General features: G+C 45.9%; 1 protein-coding gene across 1 annotated transcript in view; it reads right to left on the reverse strand.

Moving 5' to 3' along the window:
* Positions 1–12099, reverse strand: part of FAM13A (family with sequence similarity 13 member A) — a 353932-nt gene extending 341833 nt beyond the window's left edge. Inside the window, exon 1 of the mRNA XM_069743550.1 lies at positions 11994–12099. Coding sequence (XP_069599651.1) covers positions 11994–12026 — 33 coding nt within the window. The 5' untranslated portion in view covers positions 12027–12099. The remainder of the gene's footprint in view (positions 1–11993) is intronic.
* Positions 12100–13523: the final 1424 nt, after the last annotated feature.

A 13523-nucleotide genomic window follows, 5' to 3' on the forward strand; every position in this document is an offset into this window, starting at 1 on the left:
AAATTGCGCGGGAGCCCACGCCAATTTTTTCCAAGATTTAACCCTTTAATTTATGGGCTAGAGCGCCCAAATTTTGCACATACACACTACTAACATTAGTAGTGTGGAATATGCAAAAAAAAGGGATATGAGATAGTTTACTGTATGTAAACCATGTCTCTTATGTCGGGTTTGGAAAGATCGCAAAAGAAGGCAATTGAATTACCGGCTTTTAAGCTATCTAGCGCTGTATGAAATCTTAATATATATACATATATGTGTCTCACTGATTATATATATATATATATATATATATATATATATATATATATATATATATATATATATATATATATATATATATACCCCTATACTATGTGTAGACATTTATTTTAGCTATTCTATTCTAACCGGTCAGTGTGATTTTACTGTACACAGCACTGAATTGCCGGCTTTTCGCTAGAACACCGCTGCGTATTTCTCGCAAGTCACACTGTTGGGCCGTGTGTAATCCGTATTTTTCTGGCCCCCATAGACTTTCATTTTTTGCGCAATACGGTGACAAACGCAGCATACTGCGTTTTTCTACGACCGTATAACACCGTATAATACGGATCAGTAAAATACGGCTGATAGGAGCTGGGGCATAGAGAAGCATTGTACCGTATGCAATCCGTATTTTCAGCACCTCTCTTACGTCCGTAAAACATGCTAGTGTGAGGCCGGCCTCCTACTGTTAAGATTTGTGACGGAGCACAAAGTCGCTAACTCAGTCACTTATTCCTGCAGGCCACGGGTATCATTAGAAATATTGGTCTTATAGAAAATCTTCCATTCCTCCATCCAGGGTAATATTAGTAATATATCCCATCTGGTTCATGGAGATGGGAACAGCATGGTCCTGCCTGATTTCAAATGCCAGGGCTGAAATTCAGCCCCTGTCCGTACCCTGCTCTGGATGTCATTTGTGAATATTGCAGGGAAAGTAGTAAATGAGTTCTACATAGTAAAACTACTAATGAACTGCAGAGCGCTCAGTTTATATCACTACCATAAATAATTCAACCTCGCGAGTCCAACCTGACATTTTCAAAGCCGAGCCATTGACTTTTACCTGCTGTGACTTCAAAACCAGGCTGAAACCGGCATGGAAAACAAGAAATAAAACGATGATTAACCAAAAGAACGTGAAAAAGCTCAGACACATTTGCAATGTAAGCTCGCGCACTATCTGCAGTTGAGTCCTGGCTAAAATCTGCCTCTATCCATCCTTCTCAATGTCAGCGACCATGATGTATCAATACTAAAGTGGGCAGATCCTAGGTAGCCCCCCAGGGGTGGTGTCCTTTCTTACAAGGCACATGTGAGTAACTACAATTGTAGCTGTCAGCAATGCCCAAAATGCCATACAGTAATATGATAAAAATCATAACATTTTCCCTGCCTTGTATAAAGATTCAAATGGAACCTGTCATATCAGATATTGTAATATCAGAAAAAGAAATGTATTCCTCCCGGAGGAAGTTGAGGAATTTTCAGTCCCTCAGGTGTGCCGGAAGGGCGTCAGTCCTCTATTATACCATGAGTGGTGGCTATGAGCACCCCTCGGCACATTGACTCTGCACTGATTCATTATACAGCCAACTGGCAGTCAGAGTGTCAGTGCGTGCTTACAGCCGCCGCTCATAGCATAGCGAGCGAGGACTGAAGCAGTGCCGCCACGCCTGAATGACTGAAAGCCGGCAGCACCAGGCAGGAATACTGTGCTCTCTTAGGCTGTGCGCACACGTTCAGGATTTTCGTGTTTTTTTGGCCATTTTCCACAGAAAAAACACTTATATTAAGCATCCCATCATTTTAATGCATTCTGCAATTTTTGTGCACATGCTGCGTTTTTTTCCCGCGTAAAAAACACAGCATGTTCATTAATTTTGCGGATTTTTCGCGTTTTTGCCTCCATATTATTGCATTGGGAAGCTCCGGAAAAAAAAAAAAACACGAAAAATCTGCAAAAAAAAAAAAAAACGCAAAAAACCACAATAAAAACGCGAGCGGATTTCCTGCAGAAAAAGTCCGGTTTTGTTCAGGAAAATTCTGCTGACATTCCTGAACGTGTGCACATAGCCTTACAGTACGGCGGCCAAGAAACTTCATAATGCCATTACCCTGCAGAATAACCTTATCTATGCAGGTTAATAACGTTATCCGACTCGTCAGGTTACCTTTAAATGAGTAGTATGAAATTTGAAAAACATTGTATTGTGTTATGCATAATACTGAAGCGTAGCCCGCTGAAGTAATCCTCAGTTACAGAAATGGAAACATCCCATTGATAAGACTGGCTCGGATTCTGGAGAGCAGCCATGTTTCACACAACCACATTACACGGATAGTGTATGGATTAAAGGCAGCTATACGAGGATGGATTTACAGACATTTCTATGTCAATTCTGCTGAGTGTGAATTCATCATTGTTGTTATTCATCGCCTGACGGATGCGGTGTCATTTACTGCGTCTGCTCCTATGATAGAGCCAAACAACAGAAATGACAACTCAGGTGTGAAGTCAGCCAAACTGCCAGGTTCCAACAGGTGTATTATGGAGGCCAGGCCCAAGACAGATTCCCATCTGTTTTTGTGTACAAGATGAAGACAAGCGTTGCTCATCAGCGTGCTGGATACAATTTTTGACCCCGTTTGTCTGTGTTTACCATCATCTACTGTTATTCTAAGTGCTATCCACTTAAATGGGACCATGCGACCAGTCACGCAATCTCATAGAAGGTCCTTCACTCACTGCATCCTTAGGAACGGAGGCCGCCGCTTGCACCGCTGAGTGCCGCGGGCCGTCGGAGGGCAAGTATATCCCTTTTTTTTTTTTTTTATTCATTTTTTTTTTACATGAATATGGATCCCAGGGCCTAAAGGAGAGTCTTCTCTTCTTCTCCTTCAGACCCTGGGAATCATACAGGACCGCTCCCTGCACACACCGTATCCAGCGTATAAGACAACCCCCAATTTTTGAGATGACTTTCAGGGGTTAAAAAGTCATCTTATACGCCGGAAAATACGGTATATAAACCTGGCCTGTGGCTTCAGCCCTAAATATGCCAGCAAGACTCCTGCCAGCATCCAGCCAGAAGCCAGCAGCCAGCCAGCATCCAGCCAGAGACCAGCCAGCATCCAGACAGCTTCCAGCCAGAGGCCAGCCAGTAGTCAGCCAGCATCCTGCCAGAGGCCAGCCAGCTTCCAGCCAGAGTCCAGCCAGAGGCCGGCCAGTGTCCAGCCAGAGGCCGGCCAGTGTCCAGCCAGAGGCCGGCCAGTGTCCAGCCAGAGGCCAGCTATCATCCAGCCAGCGTCCAGGCAGAGGCCAGCTATCATCCAGCCAGAGTCCAGGCAGAGGCCAGCCAGCGTTCAGCCAGAAGCCAGCCAGCGTCCAGCCAGAAGCCAGCCAGCGTCCAGCCAGCCAGTGTGAGTCCCGCCATTTTTGAGTGCGTCTGTGTGTGTGCGCATCTGTGTGTGTGTGCGTGTGTTACGCGCGTCTGTGTTTGTGTGCGACTGTGTGCTTTCGTGCGTGTGCGTGCATGTTTACGTGCTTTCGTGCGTCTGTGTGTTTGCGTGCGCCTGTGTGCTTTCGTGCGTGTGCATGCGTGTATGTTTTTTTACTGTGATGTATTTATAAAGTAGTGTGACGTGTGCAGCATGTGGTTTCAGTGTGTGTGTAATGGTGGTGTGAGCGTGTGTGTTTTGCGTGTGTGTTTGGTTTTTTATTTTAATTGTATTGTTGAAAACATTTACAGTTAATGTACTTGTATTTAAAATAAAGAGCATTGTAGCTCCGAATTGTGATGGTAAAAAAAAAAAAAAAAAAGAGAAAATTTTTTTTTTTTTAATTCAAACTGTACGTAGTATTTCACAAAGGTAAATTTTAAAGTATGGTGTATGTACAAATGTACACACACCATGCAATACAGAGTTGGTTGAGGGTTTATTTTTTAATATAAAAGGTGTAGGAAAATTTTAAGACTTTTTTTTTATTTTATTTTTGTAATTTTTAAAGGGATGTTTTCAAATCACATATGTGGTCAATACATTTTCAACTGGTGTTTAGGCATTTCAATTTTCAATTAGGGTATTTTGTTCTTTTTTTTTGGGTGGGGGGAAATGGTTTTACAGCTTGCGCATATTATTGAACGAGGATATCCAGCTCAGACTGGTGTGCCTTGGGTATATTTTTTTGGTGGTTTCTCAAAACGTTGTTTTTTGGCCTGTTTGGACATTGCTCAGATATAACATTTGAGCAGGGTGGTTTTTAAATCTATTACATTATCTATTTTGGGTGGTTTGTGGGTCTAAGTATAAATTATCTATATACTTGCAGATACACCAGGGACCACCGAGCAACCAGGGACCACTGAGCCATCAAGCCAGTTTCCTGATGTAAGTATTAAAGACCACAAAGCTTGGAATATAATTTGTTTAGTAGATTACAAGTGTCTTTATCCCCTTTACCCCCAAGGTAATGTTTGTACAGAAACATTATTGCCATAGACATACATAACATCAAAGAAACATCTCAAACAATGTCATCTTGCCATGGAACTCTGCCTTCAGGCGACATGAAATAATCAGCGAAGTGGTCCTTCATTCTGGAAACCGCAACTGCGGTACGAACAGAGACACTGTGATAGTCCCGCAAGGTTGTCTTAGAGTCCTCTTAATCCGTGGCAACTGGCTCCTTGGAAATCACGTAATTATGCAGCACCACACAGGCCTTGACCACCTCATCCCCAGTCTCTGTTTGTAGTTTGATGGCGGTTAGCAGCACTCGCCAGTTTGCTGCTAAAATGCCAAACGCGCACTCCACCACTCGTCTGGCTCTAGTTAGGCCGGCGTCACACTAGCGTATTGCGATATGCTAATGACCCTCGGCTCCTGCTCTGCTGCAAGCAGGAGCAGAGTGTCATGCTTCTGTGCTTTGAGCCTCTCGCACAGAGCGGATCAGAGCACAGCTGCGGAGGAGGCGGAGAAACTAATTTCTCCATCTCCTCCATTGCAGAGGTCCGCGTTTAGCGCACATCATTCGGATGATATGCTGCGATTGTCTCGGAATGAGGAAAACGGCCGCCAAAAAAAAAAAAAATATATCGGCTGCTGGGAGCTGCCCCATAGAGTAACATTAGTCCGAGTGCAATGCGATTTTTTATCGCATTGCACTCGTCCGTTTAAGTCGCCAGTATGACGCCGGCCTTAAACGATAATTTAAAACTCGTTTGGTTCTGGTTAGTCCACTGCTGGAATAAAGTTTAAGTAGGTGTGGTGACAGCTGGAATGCCTCATCACCAACACAGACGAATGGCATAGGTGGGCCAGATGTTCCAGGGAGTGGTATTGGCGGTGGGAAATGATAGGTGTCTCCATATAGACAACGGCCCATAGCAGACCTGTGAATCATTTGAGCAGCCATATGCTCCAATATCCACCACAATAAACTTACAATGGGCATCCGCTATGGCCATAAGCACTATCGAAAAGTAGTTTTTGTAATTATAGTACTCCGAGCCAGATCCTGCAGGTTTTGAAATCCGTATGTGCTTGCCATCGACGGCATCCAAGTAATTAGGGAAATGGCAAAGTTGTTCAAAATTGTCTGCACTTTCTAGCCAGCTGTCCATTGTGGGATTAGGAATGAAGTCCTCATGCAAACTATCCCATAATGCGCGGCATGCCACTTTCACAATTTCAGAAATTGTGGAGATTCCCTGACGAAACTGGTAATAGAGGGACGTAAGTGATTCTCAAGTAGCAAGGAATCTGTGGGGGAAAAAAAAAAAATATGTGTACTAGCTATTGAACCCGTTCTATGCCCGGGTGGCGAGCATATACAGGTCCTTCTCAAAAAATTAGCATATAGTGTTAAATTTCATTATTTACCATAATGTAATGATTACAATTAAACTTTCATATATTATAGATTCATTATCCACCAACTGAAATTTGTCAGGTCTTTTATTGTTTTAATACTGATGATTTTGGCATACAACTCCTGATAACCCAAAAAACCTGTCTCAAATTAGCATATCAAGAAAAGGTTCTCTAAACGACCTATTACCCTAATCTTCTGAATCAACTAATTAACTCTAAACACATGCAAAAGATACCTGAGGCTTTTATAAACTTCCTGCCTGGTTCATTACTCAAAACCCCCATCATGGGTAAGACTAGCGACCTGACAGATGTCAAGAAGGCCATCATTGACACCCTCAAGCAAGAGGGTAAGACCCAGAAAGAAATTTCTCAACAAATAGGCTGTTCCCAGAGTGCTGTATCAAGGCACCTCAATGGTAAGTCTGTTGGAAGGAAACAATGTGGCAGAAAACGCTGTACAACGAGAAGAGGAGACCGGACCCTGAGGAAGATTGTGGAGAAGGACCGATTCCAGACCTTGGGGAACCTGAGGAAGCAGTGGACTGAGTCTGGTGTGGAAACATCCAGAGCCACCGTGCACAGGCGTGTGCAGGAAATGGGCTACAGGTGCCGCATTCCCCAGGTAAAGCCACTTTTGAACCATAAACAGCGGCAGAGGCGCCTGACCTGGGCTACAGAGAAGCAGCACTGGACTGTTGCTAAGTGGTCCCAAGTACTTTTTTCTGATGAAAGCAAATTTTGCATGTCATTCGGAAATCAAGGTGCCAGAGTCTGGAGGAAGACTGGGGAGAAGGAAATGCCTGAAGTCCAGTGTCAAGTACCCACAGTCAGTGATGGTGTGGAGTGCCATGTCAGCTGCTGGTGTTGGTCCAATGTGTTTCATCAAGGGCAGGGTCAATGCAGCTAGCTATCAGGAGATTTTGGAGCACTTCATGCTTCCATCGGCTGAAATGCTTTATGGAGATGAAGATTTCATTTTTCAGCACGACCTGGCACCTGCTCACAGTGCCAAAACCACTGGTAAATGGTTTACGGACCATGGTATTACTGTGCTCAATTGGCCTGCCAACTCTCCTGACCTGAACCCCATAGAGAATCTGTGGGATATTGTGAAGAGAAAGTTGAGAGACGCAAGACCCAACACTCTGGATGAGCTTAAGGCCGCTATTGAAGCATCCTGGGCCTCCATAACATCTCAGCAGTGTCACAGGCTGATTGCCTCCATGCCACGCCGCATTGAAGCAGTCATTTCTGCCAAAGGATTCCCGACCAAGTATTGAGTGCATAACTGAACATTATTATTTGATGGTTTTATGGTTTGTTATTAAAAAACACTTTTATTTGATTGGATGGGTGAAATATGCTAATTTATTGAGACAGGTTTTTTGGGTTATCAGGAGTTGTATGCCAAAATCATCAGTATTAAAACAATAAAAGACCTGACAAATTTCAGTTGGTGGATAATGAATCTATAATATATGAAAGTTTAATTGTAATCATTACATTATGGTAAATAATGAAATTTAACACTATATGCTAATTTTTTGAGAAGGACCTGTATATTGGTATAAGGTCTCCATTCTGGTATGTGTTGCTTCCATCCTGCGCCCTAATCTTGTCATGTGCTGCTACCATCTTGCACCCCCATCCTGTCATTTGCTGCTCCTATCCATATGCCCCGTATACTGCTCCATAAAGATTGATGGCCCCCATAAGATGCTCCATTGTATTGTATGCCCCGTATACTGCTCCATAAATGTTGGTGGCCCCCATAAGATGCTCCATTGTATTGTATGCCCCGTATACTGCTCCATAAATGTTGGTGGCCCCCATAAGATGCTCCATTGTATTGTATGCCCCGTATACTGCTCCATAAATGTTGATGGCCCCCATAAGATGCTCCATTGTATTGTATGCCCCGTATACTGCTCCATAAATGTTGGTGGCCCCCATAAGATGCTCCATTGTATTGTATGCCCCGTATACTGCTGCATAAATGTTGATGGCCCCCATAAGATGCTCCATTGTATTGTATGCCCCGTATACTGCTGCATAAATGTTGATGGCCCCCATAAGATGCTCCATTGTATTGTATGCCCCGTATACTGCTCCATAAATGTTGGTGGCCCCCATAAGATGCTCCATAGTATATGCCCCGTATACTGCTCCATAAATGTTGATGGCCCCCATAAGATGCTCCATTATATTGTATGCCCCGTATGCTGCTGCGATATATAAAAAAAAATAACACTCACCTATCGTCGCTGGGTGCCGAGTGCTGGGGGGCCTGAGCAGGCGGGGACACCGGCGAACTGTGGGGGTCAGGTGCCGGAGTCGCCGCTAGCTCAGGCCCCCGACACTTGCTATATTCACCTGGCCCTGATCCAGCGCTGCGTGCAGCTTCTTCCGGGTCCTCTGGCTGTGACTGTTCAGTCAGTGGGCGGCGCGCATTAAGCACGTCATCGCGCCCTCTGAACTGTGAACGTCACAGGCAGAGGACCCGGAAGACGGAGCGGCGGGCAGCGCTGGAACGGGACAGGTGAATATAGCTTATACTCACCCTCCTGGCACGTCCCTGCTTCTCCGTTGGAGATCGCGGTGTGTGTTCAGTGCTTACGCATACCGCGATCTCCTGGGAGCGTCACTCTGTGGGGTCCAGACTGCGCCGGCGCTTGCGCATTCTATAACGGCTTCGGACAGAGTGACGCTCCCAGCGTTATATGATAGAAAAAAAATAAATTATATATATATATATATATATATATATATATATATATAGTGTATTACAAACTGCAAGCAACAAGGCAATTTTCCCACATAGAATATTATCTTTAATTATTAAAGATTTTTTTTTTTTCTTAAATTGTTGTTAAACGGCACTGCGGATGTTTTTTTTCTGTTTTATTGCACATTTAAACCAGCGTTTTTACAGCTGTGCATTCCTATTATGGAGAAGGTGTTAAACACTGTGGAATGGGCACAAATAATTGACATGCTGCAGAAAATACAACCCTGTGTTTCAGCGCATTATTTTCTGCAGCATGTTCACTGCAGATGTTGTTTTCTATAGGTTTACAGGGTACGGTTAACACAAGGAAAAATGATGTGAATACGCAGTGTCAAAATCGCTGTGTTCCCGCTGCAAAAATGCGCAACATGTGCACATGGCATGAACTATGAACAATGATAAAACAAAATACATTAAAAAAGGCTTACTGCAGTGTCACCATCATACGCTCCCCCGGTGAGATGGAAAACCTCAAATATGTGTCCTTCCTTCGGATTAAATCCCCTACACGTTCCACCAAAAAGTCGAAGTGTTCCAGTCTCATGCGCACATAGTTGAAGAATTTTTCCGGGTCTGGTCTCAACTCCATGTAGAGTGTTGAATACACGCCTCGGGTCATTAGCTGTGCGTTGATGGGATGTATCCATAGGCGGCGCCGGCGACGTCGAAGCATGCGCTCTCTTGCTGCCTCCTTTCCCCGAACTATGATTGCCAGCCTATTGGCCTCAAAAGTAAAATCAGAACATATGGTTGCAATCTTTACTAGCACTCCTTCCATCTCTGCCACTGCTCTAAACCCTGTCAAAGATGGGGTGTTAAAACACTCAATATATAGGTTTCCCTTATTTTCCAGTAGCCAATCACATTTGGGAGACTCCCATTTGTAGGCATGGAAAACGGATCCGTCAAAAAAACAGATGAAACGGATGGTAAAAACGGACAAAATGGATGCAACGGATCCAGTGTTTCGACGGAACCGTCTAGCGGATCCGTTGAAATACTGTATGCGTTGCATCCGTTTTTCACAAATCCGTCGATACATCGCGACGACGCATTATGAAGGACGCCTGCCGACGGAAGTGTGAAAGAAGCCTAAGGCTACTTTCACACTAGCGTCGGTACGGGTCCGTCGCTCTGCATCGGGCTGACGTACGTTGTGAAATTTATGCACGACGTGGGCAGTGGATGAAGTTTTTCAACGCATCCGCTGCCCAGTCAAAAGTCCGGGGATGAGGGGGCGGAGTTTCAGCCGCGCATGCACGGTAGAAAATGGTGGACACGACGGACAAAAAACGTTCACATGAACGTTTTTTCGTGCAGACGGACCGGCAAAACACGACGGACGCTACGTGTCGTGATCCGTCGCTAATACAAGTCTATGAGCAAAAAAATGCATCCTGCGGGCACATTTGCAGGATTAGTTTTTTGCTCAAAACGACAGATTGCGATGGATTAAAAAGAACGCAAGTGTGAAAGTAGCCTAACTGGGGCACAAGTTTCATGAAAATTGCAGATCACAGTCCTTATTGAAACACGGACATCTGAAGGAGGCCTAAGGACTTGTTCAGACAAGGGTATAATATTCACATATGATGTCTGAGTAAAAATCTGGCAGACCAATGTTATTCAATAGGACTGCACAGAAGACATGTTCCTTAGACTCAGCTTGGATTTACCCATTGAAGGCAAAGGGTGTGTAAAATTTTGTATCCCATGCAGAAGATCTAGGTGCGCCCCTAATTCTTATGGATGTTGCCATTATCATCCTGGGAAACTGTATTTATTTTATTAATTTTCACAGCACTTTACAGACATTATCATCGCTGTCCCCGATGGGGCTCACAATCTAGATTCCCTATCAGTATGTCTCTGAAGTGTGGGAGGAAACCGAAGTACCCGGAGGAAACCCACGCAAACACGGGGAAAACATACAGACTCGTTGCAGATATTGTCCTTGATGAGATTTCAACCCAGGACCCCACAATGCTGCAATGCTAACCACTGAGCCAACGTGCTGCCCCTTGATCATGTACATGTTAAACTGCGGATCTATACATTTGGATGCATCATGGACTTAAAAAAAATGAACAGATAGGTGATAATATGAATGGAAATTGCCCTAGTTTCTTCTGAGCATGGTTTTAGGGTGAGACCCCACAGGCCATCACAGGCGGGCAGCCTTGGCAGTGCGGCGAGCCGCACTGTGTGATCAGCCCATAGATCCTTATGGCGCTATCAGTTTGGTGATCAGACCAGTACTTGCAGGGCGTGGCTTCCATATAGATGCACAATTTTATTTGTATGATGCTCACATGAAGCCGGCCTAAGAGGAAAGTCAGAGGCCGTATAAATAGGACCGAGATCGGAGTGCACAGCACGGACCGGACGGTGGCTCTACCGACCCAGGTGTGGCTGCTTCACATACTTCTATACAACCGTCACCCGTGTGGGCAGTGCCGCCGGCCGGTCCGTGCAGTGCGGTCCGGTAGATTATACGGCTTCATCACTGATGGGAACATCAGAGATCGGAAACAATACATTATAATGCTTCTCCTCCCCATTACAGAGCTGTTTTATAAGTCTTGTATGGGTCATTTTTATCAAACAGATGTCTCCATGATTTTTTGTGGACACACGACTTGTGAACAGCGCCATATACTATAGTGGCTACGGGTTCTACCCATGAAAAATATGAATATCGCACGCGCGTGACTCATGGACGTCTGCATGACGCCCAAGGCCGAATCCACGCGCAGCCCTGCACTCACGGGTCAGCCCTGCACTCACGGGTCAGCCCTGCACTCACGGGTCAGCCCTGCACTCACGGGTCAGCCCTGCACTCACGGGTCAGCCCTGCACTCACGGGTCAGCCCTGCACTCACGGGTCAGCCCTGCACTCACGGGTCAGCCCTGCACTCACGGGTCAGCCCTGCACTCACGGGTCAGCCCTGCACTCACGGGTCTGCCCTGCACTCACGGGTCAGCCCTGTACTCACGGTCCCATAGACACGGAGGTTTGGAGGCCTGCGGACGGTCCGCGCTTCGCTTTGGTATACGGACCGTGAAACACATCGGTGTGAATAGGTGCTAACTCTCCGTACACCGAACGCCCTCTAGTGGTAGCTGCAGGCAAATAAAACGCTGCGTCTCTCCGTCCAGGAGCAGAAACAAAGTGCTGGGAAAAAGCTTACATGCTAGAAATAGGTGAAAACACGGGTAACTGACGGGAGCCTGTCTGCCATGTACACAGTAAGGCTGCCCTCACACCACGCCCGTCTCCATAACACACCGGACATACCTGAGGTGACCCGCCGCGTACGGCGCCCAGCATGTCAGGACGGAGGCCTCGGGGTGAGCTCAGTGCCGACACTCCCACCTCAGTGTTTGTAAACACGCCACACGTGCACACGCCATTCCTGCGCGATTCACAGAAGTCCGTCACACTAGTTTCTGCCACTCCCCCAGGTATCCTGCGCTCTCTGCTTCGTAACCTGCAACGCAAGTAACGTAGAGAGGAAGCGGCGGAATAATAGACCTCGTGCGTGCGGCAATAGGTAATTAGTGCGGGGCAGGACGGGGCCTCAGAGGGGTCACTACAGGCTATAACATGGGGGGCGGTGAGGGGCAGACATTACTGGATACTTAGGGTGGGTTCCCCTGTGCCCCCAATACAGCTCTGAAGCCTTGGACTCCATTAGGCCTCTACAGTGAAGGTGACCACCAGTCATACGTCTGAAAACATTGCTCCTGAGGGGAAATACTTTGCTGCCGCGATTATATCACCCATATGACCGCTGCTGCCGATCACTCACCTTCCCTGGAAGAGACTGGGGACATAAGGTGGTAAATCTGCTATGAGCTTGTAAACGCTTTTGGATGAGTCCGCATAGCACAAAACATTTTGAGACTTCAGAGTTTTCATGCCTCTTTTACGGCGTATTTGCTTTGCAGAATCAGCCCCATAGGGATTTATAATTCTATAGTTTACTGCCCGTTGCCTAGGTTACTGACCAACGCTGCAGTCTGTCATTACTGTCCAGTGTGCAGCTCTTTGCTATAGAGCTTGTAAGCGCTGCTGTGAAGCTGTCTGATCTCAGGCCCTGACCACCTCCAGTGTAACTGCACTCCCCAGACGCTGCCAGCAGAGGCAGCATAGCACAGCGCGCACAAGGACAACCTCGCCACCGGCCACCGGCCTGCTGGTCCAGTCAGTCCAAAGGAATGGCAGAGAGCGGAGCAGTGAACACCTGGGACAGCAGGATGATGCCACCCCTTTAGCTAAAAGGTTATTCCAATCCTCAAATATCGGAATAACAGGAAAGGGCTTGTAAAAACTACTTTCCAATTTACTACTAATTAAATTCTGCACCGTCGTCCCCTATGTGAATTGTACAGTTTTTATTTTCACAGCTGCTTGCCTTGGTCACCAGCCCCTGCTGCAGTCTAGCATATGCACAGTGCCTACATCGCACAGGTATGGCCAGCCGCACAAAGTTGCTGCTGATCTGAACTGTCAGTCAAGTAGAAGCATACTGCCCTAAAGGAACAGGAAGCCCGGAGGCTGGGGAATGGTGTGCTGTTAAAAAGAAATGATGGGAATAAGCCACAATACTAGGCAATAGGAGAAGTGCATTAACCCCTTTACCACCAAGGGTGGTTTGCACGTTAATGACCGGGCCAATTTTTACAATTCTGACCACTGTCCCTTTATGAGGTTATAACTCTGGAACGCTTCAATGGATCCTGGTGATTCTGACATTGTTTTCTCGTGACATATTGTACTTCATGACAATGGTAAAAATTCTTTGATAGTACCTGCGTTTATTTG

Source organism: Ranitomeya imitator, chromosome 1, assembly GCF_032444005.1.
Source record: "Ranitomeya imitator isolate aRanImi1 chromosome 1, aRanImi1.pri, whole genome shotgun sequence".
Classification (NCBI taxonomy): Eukaryota; Metazoa; Chordata; class Amphibia; order Anura; family Dendrobatidae; genus Ranitomeya; species Ranitomeya imitator.